We start from the raw sequence: 22,641 nt of genomic DNA on the forward strand, positions 1-22,641 counted from the left end.
CTAGGTGATTTGAAAATGAGTAAGACAAAGTACCTGCAGGAGTTTATATTCAGTGGTCTTTTCCAATATCCTACGCAATTCCTAGTTCAGTCAATATCAACTATGTTGTGATAGGAAATAAAGAACTGTGTTACATGCTGAGACAAGCTGGGGTCAGGCACCAGCCATCGGGTATCTAATGTTTCTCATCTTTTTATTCCATCTTGGGACATAAATAACAAATGTTTCCTAATGAGGACATAAATTGTAAATAAAGGACACTGAGAAAATATAAAGGAAATTATCAAATATATTGATATAATTCATGGATCAAAGTAATTCTACTTCCACTTTGTTTTTTCACAGATTAAGAAATATGGAGATCTCAATGAGGATTTGGAGAAAAGTCCCAATAGTTATTAAAATTCTGGAATAGATCTCTTAGGAAAGGTAAAGAAACCTAGAATCTACTAGGAAAGGGGAGTTATAATGGTTTAAGAAAGCTTTTCAAATATGAATGTCAACTAGGTGTCATTCCTTGTGGTAGAACTAAACAAGAGAAAATAGATTTATGTTCCAACCTAAAGAGATTTAGGTGAGAGCTAAGGAAGACACGTTCTGATAAACTTTAAGAAGGTTTATTGAGGTAAGTCTTTGGTGCTTTTTAAAAGATAGCTTTAAATGTCCATTTTAAGAATAGAAACTAACCTCTTTGATGAAAAAATTGGAAGTTCAAAAGTTACGCAGTTTACCCAAAATAACATAGCTGGCGGTGAATGGTAAAGGCAAGATTTGAATCCAGCTCTGTGTTGTCACATTCTTTCCACCATACCAGCCAGCTTCCCTTTACTGAAAAATGGATGATGAGCCAAAGGACCAATGAGACTCCAGTTTCCCAAAGTCATTCACAGCGGAAACAATACCTTACTCAACTGTTTTCACTACACCTACCACAGTCGCTAACTCCTAGGAAGGGTTCAGTAAATGTGTTTAAACTGAATTGATTTGAACTTGATATCCTGTCTGAAGAGGTGACATTTAAACAGACACCAATGAAGAGAAATCAATCATTCATATTGGGGAAGAATGTTACAAGCAGAGGGAACAGCAAATACAAAGACCCTGAGTTATCACTAATGTATTAAATGTGTTATCACTAATGAAGATACTTGGTTGTATTTGTATGACTGCAGCTAAGTTGGAGAGATGAAAACAGGAGTTGCCTTTGGAGAGGAAGTTAGGGTTCAGAGCATTTACTGCCACTGCTGTTCATTTTATAAAGCATAATTCCCAAGAACACCTGGTCAACAGATTATGATGCTTCACAAGTGAAAGGAAGCATGAGTAAGCTGTTAGAAATAATAATGATTTATCGAATGACTATTATGTGCCAAGGAATGGGGTAGGACATTTAAGTTCATTATCTCATTTAATCTTCCCATTAATTTTACAGGGTTAGGTATTATCCCAAATTGAAAACTTGAGAATATGGGGAAACAGAAATATGAAATAACATGGTTCACAATTAGTCAATGGCAGAGACAGGATTTGACCCAGGTCTCCTTGACTCCAAAGCCTGCTTGCTCTGTGTACTGCATCACAGTTTTCTCATTTGAAAGAGTGAATAAAGAGGAAGGGATTCATGCATGCATGCAACAAGTAATTACTGTTCATTTCTATGTGATGGGTGCTGTAGCAATAGTATTAAAACTTTTTGTATGATTATTAATCATTCTTATTAATCATTTGGTTTTAAAACTTTACAGGTAGATGGACTATAAGGCACTTGCCCAACAAACTGCTCAAGACGTTTTAAGTTACGGTCAAGATACATCGGGCTGGAAAGTGGTTAAAACTTCAGTAAGAAAACAAGTTAGATTTGTTTCAAGAGTTTGTTTTTTAGGGTGAAGCAATTTGTTGTAAAGACATTTTTAAAATATTTTTTACAAACAAAAAATATATTTTTATCTTTGTTTTTTGTTTTGTTTTGTTTTATTATTTTTCTGTATGTGATAGCTAATTTATCTGTGAATTTTTATTCCCTTTTGAGAAAAAAATAACCGTTTCCAGCAAGGCTTCCAAAAAATTCCATGGAAATCTGTGAGTATAATTTTCTATTTACAATCATTATTTTAAATTCAGTGGCATTGATGTATGTAGAATTTAATGCAGCTTCATTAGTGATAATACATTATTTGATAATCAGGAAATAGAAATTAATAATTTAGTGACTCAGTTGAAAACTGATATTAATAAAATAGAGCAATTATGTACCATCTAATCATTTTCAAACCTGAAGACAATCATAAAAAAAATCTTTCCTAGTGAATAATTCATTAGGATAGGAAATATCCACTTCAAGAAACAATCATTATAAAAGCAGATTGGTAATTACAGTAATATTTTGTGGTCTTTTAAACACTTCACTTTTCTATTAAATGAACCATTAAGAATAGTTTATTTCCCCAATTTATTTCTTTTTCTGATATATGTAATTTTTTCAGTAAGCAGCTTTTAAGGATATTTTTGAGGATCCTGTTATTTCAAATACAAATACACTAAGGGAAACTGCTGACATTTTTAACCTTATTTTTTAAAGAGCTGTTCATTTAGTTATTGCTCATGATATCCCATTAATGCCATGAGATCATCATATGTTGTTAAGAAAACCATATTTTATTCAATTTTTTAAAGAATTCACTCCTTTCAACTACTTCATTTTGTGTTTCTTGCCCTTTTTTCATCTGACTAGAATTTACTTATCTCGTGTTTTTGTGTTCAGTTGGCATGCTTTCTCCTATTCATTGTGTTCAGTTGGCATGCTTTCTCCTATTCATTTCAATAATTTTCATGAAGACCATCACTGTCTTTATCTAAATAATGATTCTCACAGTGGCACTTTCAAAAGTAGACTGAGAGGGGAGTGGGTAAGATCTAGCCCAGGTACACAAGGGGAATAAACTTTTGGATATTTGTAGTTTTGGGGTCTTATGGATTAGACAGCAACCTGTACATCAAAGAAAACTTGGAATTTATTCATTCAACAAATACTTCCTGAGTGTTTACATGCAAGCTAGTGCTATATAAAATACCTAGAGCCATTTAAGAAATAGCCACAATTAGGCTGTTTTAAAGCTTCACTGAAATTTTTTTGACCAGAGATATTTATTCTTTCATGCAAACCTAAACACACACAGACAAAAGGAACCTTCTACACTCACATTTTAAGTGAAATTTATATATACTATGTACTGGTTATTGATGCGCAATACCTTACCTCCTTACCATTGTGACTTAACAGACATTTATACCTTATGGTTTCTGCAGGTCAGGAATCCAGGTGTAGCTTAGCTTGGTGCCTCTGCTTCAGCTATCCTCACAAAGCTGCATTCAAGATATAGGCTGGAATTCAGGTCTCATGTGAGGGCAGCTTTGCTTCCACTCTCACTTAGATGGTGGGTGGCAGGATGGCTCTAGGCTGGAAGACTTTCTCAGTTCCTTGACAAATGGGCCTCTCCACAGGGCTATTCACAGCACGGCAGTCTGCTTACCTCAGAGTGAAGGCTCTAGGAGACAGCAAAAGAAAGCAAAAAAGACAGAAGCCAAAATCTTTCTGCAACCTAATCTTGGACGTGACTTCCCATCACTTTTACAATATTCAGTTTACTAGAAGAATAGTTTTATTATATACTTTATGTATGAAATTTGTTACTAGGTCCAGCCCTTTAAATAAACTTTATTTAAAAAGTTGTAAGTAAAGGAAGAAATATATGCATATGAATTTAGAATGAGCAGCTTGAGTGTAAACAGTACACTTTGGGATGTATAGTGTGTTCTGATATACTTTACCCAACTAGTATCTGAGAAATGTAATTCTTCAAAGTGCCCTGTACAGGGAAATGGGATGAAATGTCAAACAAATTTTTCAAAGCACTCCAGACTATGTTCCCTTCTTGGAGATTGACTCTTAAAGTTCAGAGAAGTCCTAAAGTAAAGATAGTTGTTTAATTCAAACTTTTCCAAATGTTTGACCAAGAACATGCTTGTAAAACATTGGCCTAGATATTAGATCACTGATCTCAGATTTGGATTCTAATAGAAGCTCAAATTGACTAGATATGTATAGAGAGAAGTCATTTACTTTTCATTTTCTCTTTGCTACCATCCTAGTGCAGGCAACCATCATCTGTCATCCAGATTATTTCAGTAACTCCTAATAGACTCCATGCGTCTTCTCTTAGTGGACTACATCCTATTCTTCACACCATGGCCAAAGTAGATTTTTAAAACATATAAGTCAGATTGTCTCTCTCCTGCCTAAAATCTAAAGGCTTCCCATTGCATCTGAAATAAAATGCAAACCCTTTATCATGCAAACTATCTAGCCCCTGCCTACCTCTCTCTGTTTTCACAGTTCATAAAACCCACAGGGGGTTTTATGGTTTTGCCCTGCATTTGGCCAGGGACAAGTAGCATGGAAGTTGTATCACCAGTCATTACTCAGAGGGCACAGCCTTGGGCATACACACCTTCTTCCAGAGCACCAGCAATGAGTATGATTTTATTTTAAAATTGTCAGAATACCTTATTGTTCAGTTAGTGATGGGTCAGAAGTTATACTTAAGTCTCTTGAGCCAATAAGACTTCAGCCCTTTTGCTAATTAATCTGTTTATGGCTGGGGAGATGCTTGCCAATCAGCTAAGCCACATCTGAAGGAAGGAAACCTTACTAAGAAAATATGAGAATATCATAGAGAAAATTAGAGACCACCTGACATTTTAAAGAGAAATTAACAAACAAAAAAGTCTAATAAATTCCTTGTTTACTAAATCTAAAAGGTGCAGAGAAAGAACTTTTCATAAATATGACAACTATTTTCTGTAATAATGGCAGTTGGTTTTTTTTTATCTCACATCCTCCAGAAATTTTAACTTTTTAGAGGTTTAAAATTTGATTTTACTTAAACCTAGTCCCTTAGTTTGGGAAGAATGAATAACAGGGAGAGAGACTATAGCCAATATTGTTCATACTTCATTTTCATTTAATAACCTTTTGCTAAATAGTAGGTTTTAATCTAGTTTAACCTTTTGCTAAATAGTGGGTTTTATCTAGTTTTATCTTAATTTCATTGATGAATAAGCAAATCCAATTTCATTAATGGATAAACAAAAATGTTAGTTACTTACCCAAATCCTGGCATGTGAAAAATAAATGAAATTCAAAAGTCAGTGTCTATAAATAAAGTTTAATTGTAACATAGACATGCCTTTTCATTATATATTGTCTATAGCTGCTTTACTGCTATACTAGCAAAGTTGAATAGCAGCAGTACAGCCCACAAAGCCTAAATTATTTACTATTTGGCCCTCTACTGAAAAGTTTGCTCACCTCTGATTTAGATCACATTACATCCTTAAATTAAGAATTAGAACCACAATACTGTATAACCACACAAACCACACAAACTTCTCATCAGTTACTGTTGGCTTATGATAAAATAGCAGATACATATTTATGAGAAAGATTTTAGAAAAATCCTAAGTGAAAGTAGCCTTTTTAAAAAGAACTCTAGAAATATAAATAAAATTTGCAGGAAAATACATTTTGAAACAATTTATATTAATTATTGCAATGCATATTTAAATCTTGCTTACTTCCAATTGAATATTAGTGTTTTGAATTGCTGACTTTACCTTCAAGTTTTTTTTACCATTATTTGCTAGTCTACTTTATACTATGGTAACATATTTTCCACTTAGACTACTTGTTAAATTTTGAATTTTTTAAATTTTGTTAACTGTAGATATCGTGTTGAAGGAATAATTCCAGAATCAACATGTAAACTCTCTGATTTCCTCTACAAACCTGAAAACAGAGTTACATGGGATAAATCACTGAAGGTGTACAATATGGTGCAAAAGATTGATCCGGTAATATGTTGTTTACTATTGGACTTTTATTGTATTAATACAGTTTTAGTTATATCTTAGTGATTTAAGTTTCTTAATCTATATTATTATTTAGACCCTTCATATTTTATTGATTCAAACTGAGCTGAAATCTTTATAAAAGCCTTAAAACTTCCTTTATTATTCAAGAGTTTAATTCCATTTAGCTTCATCCTGTTTTAAATGCATACTACATTCTGAATCTGCTCAGCAGTCTTGAAGATGTGTGCCTTTGATTATGGGGGGATGAATTCATGGATTCTCCTACATGAGGTGGAGAAAAAAGATTAAGCATGCCTGTTAATAGGAAGTCAGTAGATTTATATTAGCCTTAATACATTAGATAATAGGAATAATGCAGACACATATTGTAAGGACTTAAGAACAAACAGCATGTAACCTTTAAGAGTAAGATAAAGTGTGAAATAACATAGATTGTAGTAGTTTTAGAAACACTGAAATACATTATCTCAGAGATGAAGAGAGAATAAAAACAAAAATACAGGTAATTGGCATAGGAAGTTAAAGTCATAGAGGCAAGTAGGGCTTACAAGGGAGAAGAAATGAACAGTATGAGGTGAGGGTAGAGTGAAAGCTCAGGAGGACACCAAAGTGAACGAAATGAGAGAGGAAGAATGAGAGGTGGTAAAAAGAGGTAGAAACAGGGCAGAAGTCGGAGAAGGGATTCCAAACTTTGGTGCAACATACTATAGACCTCTTATTGAGACTGTTACACTTTCTGGTATGTAAATGATACCTTGGTAAGCTGTTTTTAAAAATTGCATCCTACATTTTTGGCCAATAACTTTATTAGAAAGAGGTGAATATTGGAGCAAAGCAAACTTTTATAATTTTCACAGTTGTATTTCTAAAATTCACTGGGTCTTTGGTTCTTTTGAGTCTCCAAACCATGTTCCAATCATCAGAACAAACAAATTCCCACAACTAAATCTGCCACTCGCTTCATTTATGTAGAACTCTGTACATTACCTTTTACCTCCTTTTATTAAACTGATCTTAAAGTCAGGGGATGGGGAAAAGTTGTGGAGAAGCCCAGAAAGGTGAGTCAGCTTCATCTGACAGGCCTTGAAGTTCATATCGACAAAAACACACATGTCCATGACCCTCTTGGATTTGAACATTCAGTGTGAGAAACATGATCCATCACAAATGAAAATCCAAACATTGGGCTGTTTCATTCATGATCATATGATACTAATTATACAGTTTTATTAGCATTTCAGATATTTCTGCTGTTGCTGCAAGTCAGCTGTAATAATGGAAAGAGTATTAGACTTGGCATCAAAACACTTGAAAGCAGAATCAGAGAAATTATGTGACTTGCTCAAGGTCACCACAGCCAACAATACATGGTAGAACGAAGATTTGGACCTGATCTCCTGATTCCAAATTCCAGGCCCTTTACACTTGCCACAGTATCTCTGAATAGCACTACCCTATAAGAACTATTTTACCTTCCTATGAATATTTATAGTATTTATTTACAGTGGTGTGTGTTAATTGACTCATTCACCCCATTGGTGAGAGATTCCTGCTCTAGGGTTATAGGGGTGGTCAAACACGATCCTTGATACTAGACAAATGAGATTAATAGTTTATTAATAATCACACCTCAGGAAGGGCTGTTTATGACTTTGTTAAATTAACATTTATTAAGTGGCATAGGGTGCTGGATGGTGAGCCATTTTTCAACAAAAGACAGGAGAAATTGAAGTAGAGAAATTTATTACTCACAGGTCCTAGAGGAAATACACAGCAAGCCTCAAGGGGCCAGCCAGGGAGGTCAGGGTAGGTTACAGGCAAAGAGAGGCAGAACCTGAGACACATGCCTTTCTTAGGGTCTGTGGGTGGAGTGCTTTGGGGTTCCCAGGCTAAGGCCTGATCAGTTAATTCAAACCAAAAGAGCAGGAGTTTGGTGAGCTCTACAGGGGTCTTATCTAAGGGTTTCAAGGGGAAGGAGGGCTCTGGAAGGTGGGGGAGACTGTTGAACACAGGGCTATTGGGAAAGTCATATCGGGAACTTACATTTGCTTGTGAGTATGAGCTGTTATCTAGGGCATGCACTTGCATGAGAGGGCTAGTGTCGGATTAAGGTCCCTGCAGCCTGCTTGGCCAAACAAAATGGATGCTGAAGCAACAATACCATGGAGTAGCTTGGCTAAACTCTCAAGGACCCATCATGCCATGCAGTATAACATGTGTGTTACATTCAGTAATAGAGTGAATAACCAGCGAGGCAGGTTTTGTAGTATCTAGTTTGAGGTGACCCCTGATTCCTACAGGAGGTTGCAACTAGTTGTTGCAATAATTCTCCAGGCTAGCAGGGAAATGAAACCCACTACTCCAGGATAAGTAGGAACTGTGCCTGATCCTGTTGGCTAAGGGAGCTTATCTATGGGAAAGAAAGTTGCACTTAGGCCATTCAACACCCTCCCTATTTGACTAGATGTCAGCATATAACATTGGTCATTTAATTTTAGGTCTTCTACCCTATAGGTATTAAATAAATATATTTTTCAGAAATATATTACCTAGCCAGTGTGGAGTGGTAGAAACAGCACTATTCTGGGAATCAGGAAATCTGGGTCCTAGTTCTGTACTTATCTCTAGTTGTGCATGTGATTTCAGCTGTTAGGCTTCAATTTCTTCATCTCAAATTTCAAAGAGTAGATATCAGGATTTCCTTTTGAATTTTCCGCATTTATAATTATAAAAAGTCCTTATTAGATAACGTGATTTGCAAATATTTTCTCCCATTCTGTAGGTTGCTTTTTCATTTTGTTGATGGTTTCCTTTGCTGTGCAGAAGGTTTTTAGTGTGATGTAGTCCCACTTTTTGCTTTTGTTGCCTTACACTTATAATTATAGATCTAATGTTCCTTTAACACTGAAAATGCAAGCTGATTTGGTGATAAGTTTAAAACTTCAAAGCCCTGCTTTTTCCAAACAGAGACCACCTGGTGCAGTGAAATTTTGGTGGTAGCAATCAGAAGAACGGATATTAAATAATTGTTGCAATCTTTATGGTTTGATTTGTTTCAGGACACATTCATATGTCATAGCATTACACAGAGTTTTGCTATGGGCTCAATTTCCCCCCGAGACTTTATCGACTTAGTGTACTTCAAGCGCTACGAAGGGAATGTGAATGTTATCAGTTGTAAGTTGAAACATTTTGCCCACATTTTAGAATTACTATGAGTCATTAATAAATGTTTTTCCTTTAACTTATATTTTGGGAGAAATATATTTTCAATCCTTTGTTTTTAAGCTACTTAGACTAATAAATACAGGTATAATGTAAATAAGCCTGATGTGTTTTACCCAGCTCTGCAGGCGCCATTTACATCATAGTTGATGATTATGGCACTGCCTGGCCTTTTTGCAGCATAGAGCCTGAGCACTGAGTACTGATAGATACTTGCAGGCTAAAACTTAAGAGCATACATTTTAAAACTACTAAAAAACAAAATTAATCTTTATGCATATTTTATATTTGAATTGCATAGAATGGGCATATCCAGTAACTGATAAAACTCCTGCAGAAATTTTCACTAGGTGGGTCTACACATAAATGTGCTTCTATTTCTTTCAGAAACCGGAGGTTCTGATATATCCTTAGCCCCCCAAAATATGTCACTCTGTAAAACCCCAATGTGTAACCATTTCCTAACTTGCATTATTCATTTAAAAGGTACCAGTTCATATCCACAGACCTTTAGACCCAGACAACTCAAGATAAGACACAGTGAAGGGATTTCTAGGGCAGTGGCTAAGACCCTGTTTTTCTGCATGCTTCAGTTTAATCTCACCAAAAATTGTTAACTACTTGAGAACAGAGACAGTTAAGTGTTGTGAATTATTATTTTCCAACAAGGTTTCAGTTACTCTATATCTATAGTGCTAAGTGTCAGAGTCCAGACTGAGTCACAGCCCCGCCAACAGCCCTCACGCCGTCAGCCCTGCCGCAGTCCACTGATAACTGACATCCATCACTTTCACGGAGTTGTCTCATGTAGTTTCAAGTAGTTGTCATTTAGTTGTCTCATTTTTTAAATGAGGGCAGATAAAAATGAATTTACTGCCTATAACACAAAATGCTGACTGAATCGTAGATCTGTTATTTTCTGTGTTTTGAAAGCAGACTATTTCTATCTCATTTTTAGTAGTAAAAAAGAGGTATGGAAGTTAAAATCAACAAATAGTAGTAACCAGTCACTCAGTGATCAGTACTGAATTTGCTTTAAGCAGTTTCTTTGAATGAATTATCAATGAATACTGATGTTTTCTTAAATTTCTTTTGCTATTGTTTAGCTTATTAGGTACCTTGCTTTGAGCTAAATATTGTGCATGCTTTATCTCACTTAGTAAGGAAACCGAAGTATATAGAAAATACGTTACATAACAGCAAGTAGCTGAACCAGAATTAAAGCTCAAGTCTTCATTATTTTCCAAAATCTGTCCTAACTACCACCCAGTATGCCTCAAAAAAGACCCGTATTTGTTTGTGGAATGTAACAAATTTTTTTTTTAAAGACAAAATCTCCATACTTTAAACAGAAAAAATATGTTAGTATCACTTCTGGCAGTACCATTATGCCACCATAATAGGCTCTGTTAAGATGATGAACAGGTCATGAAAATAGAAAATTCATTCACCGCATTTGTCTCGTAAGCTAGACATAAGCTAGTGCTTACCATTGTATTTTCTTCAGAATTGATGGCTTATAGGAAAATCCATCTTCTCCATAAAGAGCAGGATTCAAATGCACAGAAAAACAAATATTTTAAAATATTTTTAGAAAGAGTACATAAATTATAAACTTAATTGTAATCAAATCACCTTCTACATTCATATACAATATAGTTATGCTGTATAATTCCTAAAACAGATTCTACTCATTTTTAGTTACACTTTAAAGTTAGGGAATTGGCAGAAAACAGCATTTAAAGTATCTTTTTGACAGACCAAATAAACACATCAAATATTTTATTTAAAAATTGATTAACAAGAAATCTATAAACCCACTCTCCTTTCTTTGTGGTGTCTTCTTTTGCTTCAAATCTCAGAAAGTGACTAAATGACACTTTTAACAGTTTTTCCTATGTGTAAAAGCAGCACCTTTAGAAATTCTAGCATGAAAAACTGTAAGAAGACAATAGTGCTCAGACAAGCATTTTCTCAGTTTTGGCCTGTGTATACATTCATATGTACAAACATACATGTACATGTATAAAACAAATGCTGAGAATGACTAAGTTAAATTAAAAGTTGTGTCATACATTTTTTAAAATATGCTACTGGAAATAGAATTTTTTACCTTTGTGAAATAGGTTTAATTTTAATTTTTTTAATCACTTAGCTAAAAGTGTGGACTTTCCAGCATATCCTCCATCTTCAAATTATATCCGTGGTTACAACCATGCTTGTGGCTATATATGTTCACCTCTGCAAGAGTAAGTGTTATTTGCGTTTATTTTAAGTTTTTTAGTTCAGTTTGTGATTTAATAAAGGATTCCTAACTCATTAGTAGAAATGTGTACCAGCATATTCTGTTGGAAAGAAAATTACCCTTAAATGTGATCTTTAAATAATTTTTATAAGTATTTTCATCTTAAATATAATCAGAAAGGATGATCCCATATAAAGTACGATTTGAGGTTTCTGTGACTAGTCACACATACACAAAATTCCACACGCCTCATCCCTGGTTAACCTTAACCTAATGTTTTATATTTCTCCATTAGTCACTTCTGTGAATTATTAATGAATTTTTGTGAATTAAAAATAAATTTCTTTATAATACACATAGATTTATCAGCAATGAATGCTTTACCTTGAGGGAATTTTTTCCAATAGATTACCTACTGAGAACAGATAGCTGCAGAATGAGACATCCAGTAGGTATATTCAGATAAGGAAAGAGCTGGAGAAATAAGAAGTTAGACATTACCTACAGATGGCCAGTCTAGGGATAATAAAATGGTAACATAAAATACACATTCTGTATATACATGTACATTAATTTAATGTGTATCATTTCACAGATTCCTAAATTTTAATTATTGCTAAGTGATTTTATAAGTAAAAGATACTGACACATAAAAACTTTATATTGGTCAGATATAAACCTCACAATATGAGAAAAAAATAACAAGCTGATCTATAAGTATTGACACAGACAGAGGGACATGATATCCTGCTAAGAGGAAAATAAAACTAGTTATAGAAAAATCTCATTTTTATAAAACCAAAAATCTACATGTGTGTATATATGGGGTGCATACATGTACATATGTATGCTACTTTGTATATACATAGACAATAGTCTGAAAAGATACAGTCAAAATTATAAGTAGTGATTGTATCTGGGGACAGAAAGTTTGGAATAATTATGAAAATTATTTAAATATTCAGAAGCATACATTACTTTTTAATTTAAACAAGTCAATATGACAGGAAGGAAACGCTTACTAAAACTGAAGACTTTAACACACGGTCTGACTACTTAATATTTTTATGTAAAATGTTTATGAGTGTAAAAATCACTCTTTTTTTTTCCTTTAGTATCCTATGATAAGCACTATGGAGAGAATAAGACAAGACTCCTGCTCTCTATAAATTTGTAAATGCAATAAATCTAAAAGTTCTTCATATTTTTAACTCTTCATTTACAGGAACCCAGCACATTCCAAATTAGTGATGTTTGTCCAGACAGACATGAGAGGAAAACTGTCCCCATCAGTAATTGAAGCAACCATGCCTTCCAATTTAGTAAGCTTCATCCTCAATGCAAAGGATGGAATAAAGACACACAAAGCTACAGTAGGACGCGGATGTCATCATAATGGTCATTCATCACCCCTAAAGAAGAAATGAGGCCATTTAAGATCATGTGTGGCAGTTCCTGCAGTTTACTTCTAAGTCCATAAGCATAAATACTGTGAAAATATTCCAGACAGTATTCTTGTGCAAATTACTGAAGGTACTTTGTGAAAATAAGAACTCATAATTGTATAAAAGAACAGCATTAAATAGTTTTTAATCACATATAAGAATAATGATAAATAACAGATGTTCTTAATTCTCTGTCATCTTTTGCTTTTTTTCCCTCGGAAAATGCTCTGCAAAAGAATCATTGAAAAAGCATATTCAGTCAGAGGTCAGCATTAATTAAAGATTAAAATATATTTTAAATTGTTTTTCCTTCACTTACTGCTTAAATTGATAATTGTAGGAAATGTGAACATAAAACCTGAAAGGAATTCCACTAGAATTATGACTAATGATATCTAGAACTTAAAACTGAGTCATGAATCAATTTGTGGTCCTGGCCAAGATGTAGTAGCCCATCCTGCCCACACCCTTCCTCTTACAAGTAAGACCCTCCAAAAGCACAACAAACAAGCATAGAAGCCTCAAGCAGAGGTGGAAAGAAGGCAAACTTCCTAGGACCTTTGGGACTGGAGGAATGACATACAGTGAGTTCTCTGCATTTCCTTAGTGCCTCCCATATATTCCACACAGGGTGCTGCAGAAGCCTCCAGCTTGGAGCCACCATTAGGCAGGAACAAGAGCTTCAAGAAGAAGCCTGTTCCTCCTAGCCATAAGAGTGGCTATGAACAAAAGGGTGGCCTACCAGAATAAAAATCTTTTTGACAATGCCAGCCAAACAGCAACCTAAAAATTGCACCGCCTTACCTACAGTTTCAGTGGGGCCGAGCAGAGAGGTGATCTTCCACCCCACATCACCTCACCTCACCTGAGTCCCACAAAAGCAGGTGGTGGTGGTATTCTGACACCCTCACCCTGTGGTGTTGGCAAGGTTGAACAGAGAGCTAATCTTCCACTTTCTACCTGGTAGAAGCAGACAGCACTGATTACAGGTGGTGCGGGTTGACCAAACAGGGAGCTGATTGTCCATCTTCCACCCAGCAGAAGCAGGTAGCAGTGCTTTGAGATCCCTCCTGGGATACTGTCAGTGATGTCCAGTGGCAAAGTGAACTTCCACCTCGCTTGGCAGCAACAAAAAACCAGCTAGTGCAAAGAAGGGCTAGTCACTGTCTAGCCTCACTGCCCTCCCCTGACCCCTGGTGTCACCAAGGGCCAGCAGGATGCTGAGCCTCCATCTATACCTTCCATCAGGTTTCCCTCTGTAGTATTTGAATAGTGGCCTCCAAAACATAAGTCCTTGTCAAATCCTTAGAGCCTTTGAATGTGATATTATTTGAAAAAAGGATCTTTGCAGATAAAAGTTAAGGACCTCAAAATGAGATCATCCTGGATTATCTGGGGGCGGAGCCTAAATCTAATCACAAGTGTCCTTGTAAGAGATGCACAGTGGAGAGACAGGTGAAGAGGAGGCCATGTGAAGACAGAGGCAGAGACTGGAGTTCTGCAGCCACATCTAGAGCCACCAGAGGCTGGATGAGACAAGAATATATGTTCATCATAAAGTTATTCTCCCCTAGAACCTTCAGAGGGAGTGGAACCTTTAGTGGCCCTGATGACACTTTGATTAGAGACATCTGACCCCAGAACTGTGAAAAAATAAATTTGTTTTTTTAAAGCCACCAAATTTAGTATAGTTTGTTACAGTAGCCCTAGGAAATTAATAAACCCTCTTTGGTGTCTGAGCAGGACTCAGTGGGGATCGGGGCTTTCACTCCCAGCTGGCAACAACGAGGTGAAACAAGGTAGTGGGATGTGGGGTGAGTCCGCATCCACCTCCCCCCCACTCCCCTGATGTCATGGGGACCTAGTATTAGCCTTCAAGTCTTGGATTTTGTGACATATGTCACGTGCAAATCAGCTTCTCTCCATCCAGAGACTATAAAAAAAAGTTGCCTGCCCTTCTGCCTACACACACACACACACACACAGCAATTAAAAAAAAAACCACAATAAACAATCCCATTGGAAAGGGAGAAGAATGGAGGTGCATAGATACCAACCAGTTCATAACAACTCTAATATCCCATGCTAGCAGTGGGGAAATGATCCTGAATTAGACCCCAATCCCGCTCTCTGGGAGCTGCTCCCTGACTCACTGTTCTCTACCGCTTTTGGTGACACTAGCCGAGGTATCCTCCTTTTTCCAGCCCCTTCCTCTATTCTGTCTTAATAAATGATCCTTGTTTGCAGCGGAGTAATTTTCTCAGGCTGCTTCCTACCCAAAGAAAGTCAAGGGCCCAGAGGCATTTTTATAGCTTCACCCATCTTTTAATCAGGCAGTTGGTGTTTTTGCTAGTATCACTGTTTAAAACTTTGAACTTTTTGTATCTGGTTATGGTCCATACCTATAATTGGTATCATGTGCTTCTCTAGATTTTCTTACTGCTACTTTTGGATCAGACATCTGTGGGACCACACCCTTAGGCTTTTTTCCACTTGAGATCTACTCTGTACCACCTTTCTCAGAAGTTTTAGCAAAATATCTGACAGGTTTGATGTTTGATATGTGCTCATTCATGTCTTAGAGACTTTGCTAGCTAGAGTGGCTGGAGATAAGACAACATTATTATTTTCTAATTTGGTAGCTCTAGCTCTCTATATTACCTTTAACTCCACCTTGCAATATAACCAGCCTTTTAAAAACAAACAGAACAAAACAAAAACAAAAAAACAACTCTCTTGTAGTACTTTAGCCCATGCAGCTAAAAACCACAAGGTGGCGTCCTTGACATTTTTCCTGGAGATAACCCTTGCCCAGAGCCAAAAATTCATTGGGTATCTTTTCTGTTTTCCAAAGTAGCACAGGCAGCTGTTTTATCAAATGTTTCAGAACAGCTATTAATAAAGCAGCTTCCTCACTGATTCCATCCTCTGCTAACAGTTTTCTCAACTTCCTACTGCTCAAAAGCCCATACTATGTATTTTAGGGTTTTTTTGTATAGCTGCCCTCTTCTAGGTACCATTTTTGTAGTAATTACCACAATAATGCCACATAACAACCACACTTTTTCTTGACTCAAAAAGAACATATGTTCATCACAAGTTATCAAGCATTTACTCTCAACATTAATATTATCTGTCAGTCTCTTTACTCAATTAGAAAATTGTTAATAGTTTCTACATAAAACAGCCTTCATAATCATTGATTACTACAACATTTTACTTTGCAATAATAGTTACAAATTTATACTCTGACTGAATGATTAGAGAAAGCTCATGACATTTTATTTGGTTCCATCTGGAATGCTTACCTCTATCTGAAAGTGAATACTCAGATGCTAAGAACAAATCTAAATGTAACGCCTTATTTTTATCACTGGAATCATTAACACTGATCAGATATGATGGTAACCTACATAATGATTTCATACACAATTTTGGTGATGTCCTAAATGTTGAGTTAGTTAATTTCAGCCACCCAAAAAACAAATAATTGAATTTGGCTGAACACCAAGGCTAAAGCCAAACTTTGGTGTATCCCTGGCTAAATATTCAGATATTAGGACTGTGTACCTCCCAATTCTTTTCACTGCTAGGGTGCTACATCAAAAAGGTGCTAACACTAGAATATGATAGTCTGGCTAAGTCTAAAGATGAAATATTCCATTATTAACATCTCAAATTTTTCTATCAGTATATCTGTAACCACATGAGTTTAAATAAATCAACTGCAGGCTGAATTTTATTACAGTACAAGTTTGTAAAATGAGACAAAATGAAATTGCCACTACAACACAAATACACTGTACTATCCACTTTTTAAAAATTCAATAGTAATTTATATATATGTGCACATGCACATACAGACACACACGCATATATATAACAGATTCTGTGTAATGGCTTACTTACCTCCACTCTACCTTGCTTCTAATTAGAGAGGATGGTAAGCTGACAAAGACATGCATCCCAGGGGTCAACTGCACCTAGTCTTCTGGTTGCAAATTAGGTTACACTCGCTGGACGAAGTCTTATGAGGCTTGCGAGGCAGAGGGCATTTTGCTATTTTGTTTGTTTGTTTCTGCTGGTTATCAAGGACAAGAAAAAGTGAGGCTTTTTTTTTTTCTATATTCCAGTGTGTCTACCTGCTGGATTCTTCTGTGCCAAGAGATGAGTGCATCAGCAACAGAGGAAGCAGCAGCTTCTTGATTCCTGGTTCCTAATTAGCGAGTTACAGTTGAGGGTAACTGTTCTCCAGCCTTCTGAATGCCAAGAAGCAGTGGCAGTGGTGACAGCATACTGATTCCAGCTTCTCGAATTCAGTTCAGTTCAGTTCCAATGGCTTCAAGAGAGACAGCTTACCTAGTTGACTGTTCTCTCCAGCTCTCAGATTTGTTTCTGGAGTCCAAACCTAGAACCCACTTCATTAGCTCCTCTATGATTTTGTAACCATTTAATTCACTATATTAAATCTCTTCTTGCTTAAAATATCTATAAAAATTCCATTCTCCTGACAGAAACATTTGAAAGTTTATAGTTTTCTCAAAGGACTTCAGTATTTTTTAAAAAATACTTTTTAATATCTTAAACTTTAGTATATCTAATATGTAACAAATACAATTTAGGAAAGAAAGGAATGATACCCCAGATATCACCAAATTATAAGAGCCTCACTTCTATATATCAAAAGCAGGACTCTCTTTGAGAACTAAAAGTGAGATGTAATTGTTAACATGAATCAACTTTACAAGAAAACAAAGTCATATATTTTGAGGTTACATCTTCTTCCAGAAAAAGAAATAGAACAGGTAATACTGTGAAGTAACAGGATGTCAGTGAATTCCACACGACACAATAATTTATTTACAAGTGGTGGTAATATGCATAAGAGAGAAATATGATAAGTAAGAAAACAAAATAATTAAATCTAAGTTTGTAGACAGAAGAAAAAACCCTGGACCCATATTAGGTAACTGGGATGAGGCTGACCAGGAACCTCGAAGGACTATTCTCTCAGTAAAATATGAACTAGAAAAAATAATCCAACCACAAAATAAAAAACAAAATAATGGGGAGAGAGAAAGGGATAGGAGTATCCCCTGAGATTTCATGCCCACAGTCTGCCCAGATCTAGGGCTTAGTTTTCAAGATGAGAAATTAAAATGGCCCAAGCTTGTCGTTCCCAAAAGTGCTGGCAGAAGCAAGTACGTATATTTTCTGTAGAGACACATTGTAACCAGACCTTACAAAAGTCTCACAAATAAAGCCCAGCGAATGTGAACCCACACTCCAAAATCATAGGACGCATATGAGGGAATAGGCCAGCATGAATAAGTTGCCAGCAGAAATAACAAAGAATTAATATCTTCCACCAAAGAATTCAAACATTTGTATTACCTAATATAGAAAAATAGTTAAAATAAGTAAAATAACAAAACAGGACTAGTAAATGGAGTTTAATCCAGAGAATATAAGAAAAAAATCCAAGTAGATTTTTAAGAAAATGAAGTAGAACTTTGTATCATTCTAGGAACAGTGAAGAACAGAAACAACCTAGGTATTTTAAGCAGAAAGGGATAGAGTGAATATAGGTAATCAGATTCCAGAGCATTGCTGGAAGAGTGGGAAAGGCAGATTCTAGGCCCTGTGGGATGTCTACCAGAATACTGTGGAGATGACCTGCCAAGAGATGCTACCTCTCAGTCGACACTGGAACTGTTCAAGCAAGCACGTATATTACAGCTGTAATTCAAACATCAGGACATCTTTACTTTTACTTCCACAAATATTCCATGATGTCTAAGAGCTGGTGACCAGGCACTAGCACCAGCAGCCCAGTCACCATCTCCAAAACAATTCTCTCTCCCAGAAAACTGGAATAGAGACTAAGGGATATTGTTTTTTTAAAAAATGACTCTTACTTGCTTAACCTTGTCATCAGAAAAATGCCGAAAGGGGAACACACACCCTATCTCACCTTCACTGTGTACATTTTACTGCACTTTAACCTTTCAAAAATCCTGGGAATACATCTAACTGGCAGAGCCTGGTTCTCTCCCACAGGACTTACGCTACATTAATGATGTGATGCTAACGTGACTAGATAGAGGAGCAGGTGAAAACTAATTAGAAATATACCCTTAGATCCTCTCCCCAACTCCCAAGAGAAGACTAGAGGTTTATTGTCTAGAGAATAAAGCAGAAGGTCTCTGAACTGGACAATGCCAAATACAGCTGAGAACATAGGAAGTTACTACAAACAAGAGGATTAAGTGACTTTATGTATATTGAATGGTGAAACTTCTAGTTCCCTCCTCACACTTTGTTCCCATAACACAGGCAGCCAGACATCCATAATCCAAATAGATATCTTAAGCATCATCTTTGAGAAATATAACCAGTCCAAAAGGAAAGACCCAATGATACTGACATCAGTAGTTTCTCCAAAGATGGCCCAGCCAGATCATCCTGCATGGAATTCAAAGTTGACAAATCCTACCCAAGCTACCAGAGCCTCCAGTAAGATTTTAAGTCCCACGCTCTTAATCAAATAGAAGCAACTTCAAGAAATATTATACAGTATCAGGAAATCTTTGGAAATTCTATCATTAACATCTTTAGAGAGATGAGGAAATATTGTATCCAAGAAACAAAAACATGATGCCATAGAAGGGAATATTTAGAGAACAAGAAATTACTCTTAAAAAATAAAATAGCAGAAATAAAGTCTGCAGACAAGGCACTACAACTGCCCTAGCTTCCATAACTGGTTTCCAGGTTGCAATACTGGAAGAGAATAGCCAGAGGGAACCTAGCATTCCCTGCAAATTGAGCAGATAAAGCTGGGAATCTGGAGACACCAAAATGGCTAGAGTTCACTGGGCAGAGTACTGGAGAGGCAAGAGCTGCACAGATAGCTGCAGAGAATACCCCTCGAATCTTCAGCTAAGCACTAATTAATACATGCATGTGAAGAAAACATCCGAGTGTGAGGAATGAACCACCTGTACAGTGCAAAGGGAGCGATCTTCTGAGCCCACGCAGAGTCAGAAATATTTCATGTTATGATCAGCCAGAGTGAAAAACCTGACAAACCACAGAGCATGAGTGAGTCTTCAGAAGGATTTTGCCCCAGTAGGAGGGTAACACTGTTCCTAGACTAAATGCTGCTCTGGTCACACCTAATAAAGTAACTTATTAAAGCAACCAAGAACAACTCATGAATTCACGGAAAAGCAAAAACAAACATTGCCCAACAAGGTAAAATTTACAATGTCTACAATTTTAAAAATTACCAAGCATGTATAGAGCAGAAAAATATGACCCACAATAAAGAGAAAAACAAATCAATAGAAACGGATACAGAAATGACAGTTAATAGAAAATATCTTAAAACAATTATTATAATTAATATTCCATATGTTCAAGAGGGTAGGGAAAAATTGAGCATATTAAATAGAGATATAGAAAATACAAAAATAACCCAAATCTGGTATCTAGAGAAATAAAATGTCTGACATGAAAACGACACTGAATGGAAATAACATATTAGATACTATGGGGAAAAAAAAAAAAAAAAACTAGTGAATTAAAGACGGAGCAATTAAAAATTTCCCAAAGGGAGAGAGAAAAAAAGACTGAAAAAAAAAAAAATGAACAAAACATCATTGAGGAGCTACATGTTAAAAAACAATAAAGAGAAATCTGTAGCTACACACAGAATAAAAACTGTGTATTGCCAAAGATAAAAGTGAATAGCTTAAAACAGCCCAAGAGAAATCAATTCTAAATCTATAGTTCTAAAAACATAATTTCAGAAAGTAAAAACAACTCTACTTTGAAGGAACATCTGAGATGCCAGAAAAAAGCTAAGCCAAAAAAAAAAAAAAGAGAGAGAACATGGGCAAACCTAAACACTGACTATATAAAATGCTAATAATATCCAATTTGGAGGTTAAATTAAAAACTAGAGGAATTTGTTTAGAATTAATATATTTTAACATCCTTGGTTTGGAAAGAAGGTATAGATATTTTCAATTTTTAGATGTTAAGTATGTTAAAATCTTAAAGGTAATCAAAAGTACTTAGAATGTTTAAATTTCAAATCAGTAGAGGGAAACTATATAATAAATAGAAAACGTAGCCAATCCAAAAAGAAGACAAAAAAGGGATAAGAATGGGAACAAGACATAGCATAGAACAAGAGAAAAATAGGAAGTAAAAAATAAGATGGGAAAAGTAAATTCAAATAGACTTGCACTTCCACACTACAGTGGGACAGATATGCTTAAGAGTTCTCCCAGTACAAAACACTAGGTCCCGGAGAAAACAGACTTTTGAATTAATTGCATGGTTGTACTACATAAGAGAAATCCCTAGGCCCCATCCCTCTACACTCGCAGAGGAAAAAAAAAAATCAAGCTGAAACAAAAGCAGGAAAGGAACAGGAAGCATCGGGCAAGAAGCAAGCTTGAAAGATAGGGTTTACCCAGAAGACAAATGCTGACAGTGACCTACAATTGACCTCTGGAGACAAAATCTTAGGAGAGTTGTAATGTCAAACAGACTAAGACAACTGCACTCAGGACCTAGAAGGGGCTAACGTCCCAGTGGATTGGGAACGCCTCACTGGGCAGCAAAAGCAGACCTTATATGAAGAAAAGCACCCACAATTTAGGTCCTTCGTCTTCCCACAGATTAAATTTAGCCACATGCTCAAGGAAACAAGCCAAAATGGTACACAACAATATCTAAAAATTTAGACATATAAAAACTTAAAATAGTGCTAAAATCATCAGAAATAGAATATAAAATATTTTGAGTTTTTTAAAATTAGAAATGGACTTACAAGAGACTATAATGAATAAACAAAAATCAGAAAAACAAGCAAATGGTAATTATTGAAATTAAAACCACCGTTGGTATTTTAAATAGTAGATGAGACACTGCTGAACAACAAATTAGTGAACAAGAGAACTGATGAAATTAGCCAGAATGCAGAACTGATAAAAAAGATAATGAAAAATAGCAGAGATTAAGGGACATAAAGGATAGAGTAATAAAGTCCATCCTTTGTGCAATCGAGACTCCTAGATGAATAGAGGAGCAACAGAGGAAAGGCTAGTGTCTAAGACTGTTAGAGAACGTGAATTGAAAGATACAAGATGCCACTATGTATCAAGGATAAAAATATGTCTACACTTCCAAATATTATAGTAAATCCATAGAACGCTGAAGAAAAAAGTTTATTAAAAGCAGAGGTAAAATATAACCTAAAAAGACAGATGCTGAGGCACAAACATGTTAATAGACTAAGGCCACAGAATACACAACAGAGCTGTAATATAGCCCCTCTGCATTCTCACTTCAGAAAGTAATTTTAACAACTATTTTATATTATCTTTTTAAACTGACCCAAACTGTTTACTTTCTTTTAACCTTTAAAAAAAATTTCCTAATTGTCCAATGACTTCTGGCTGAAATAACTGTAAGGATTATTGTAAATTTTAAAACATGAATTATCTAAAAATGCAATATACTCCTTTTATCAGTTTAACTATCTTATCAGAATATTATATATAGAAAATTCTATAGTCCTTGATTCAGAGCACTAAATGTTTGCCTGATGATTAACTTCTGATGTTCTTAATCCAAATTGTTTTTGATAACCATAAACTCCTTGTTAAAAATCCTTAGTGGTTAGGAAATTTTCAAAGTTCAGGAAATCTGAAACTAAGTTTAAACTTCTTACCTAGAAGAAAGTATTTTTAAGCTACTCTTTATCCACGTTTGTCTAAT

At 35.5% G+C, this 22,641-nt stretch overlaps 1 protein-coding gene across 3 annotated transcripts in view; it reads left to right on the forward strand.

The window, feature by feature from the left end:
* STARD6 (StAR related lipid transfer domain containing 6) overlaps positions 1–13,151 on the forward strand; it is a 20,623-nt gene extending 7,472 nt beyond the window's left edge. For 2 of the 3 annotated variants that reach the window (XM_025038560.1, XM_006919889.3), the window contains exons 3-9: positions 346–429; positions 1,746–1,839; positions 2,030–2,079; positions 5,784–5,910; positions 8,991–9,108; positions 11,312–11,405; positions 12,627–13,151. In XM_025038560.1, coding sequence (XP_024894328.1) covers positions 1,750–1,839; positions 2,030–2,079; positions 5,784–5,910; positions 8,991–9,108; positions 11,312–11,405; positions 12,627–12,828 — 681 coding nt within the window. In that variant the 5' untranslated portion in view covers positions 346–429; positions 1,746–1,749 and the 3' untranslated portion in view covers positions 12,829–13,151. The remainder of the gene's footprint in view (positions 1–345; positions 430–1,745; positions 1,840–2,029; positions 2,080–5,783; positions 5,911–8,990; positions 9,109–11,311; positions 11,406–12,626) is intronic. The other variant, XM_015595713.2, reaches the window with a different exon arrangement.
* Positions 13,152–22,641: the final 9,490 nt, after the last annotated feature.

The sequence above is a fragment of the Pteropus alecto genome, unplaced genomic scaffold, assembly GCF_000325575.1.
Source record: "Pteropus alecto unplaced genomic scaffold, ASM32557v1 scaffold146, whole genome shotgun sequence".
Lineage (NCBI taxonomy): Eukaryota > Metazoa > Chordata > Mammalia > Chiroptera > Pteropodidae > Pteropus > Pteropus alecto.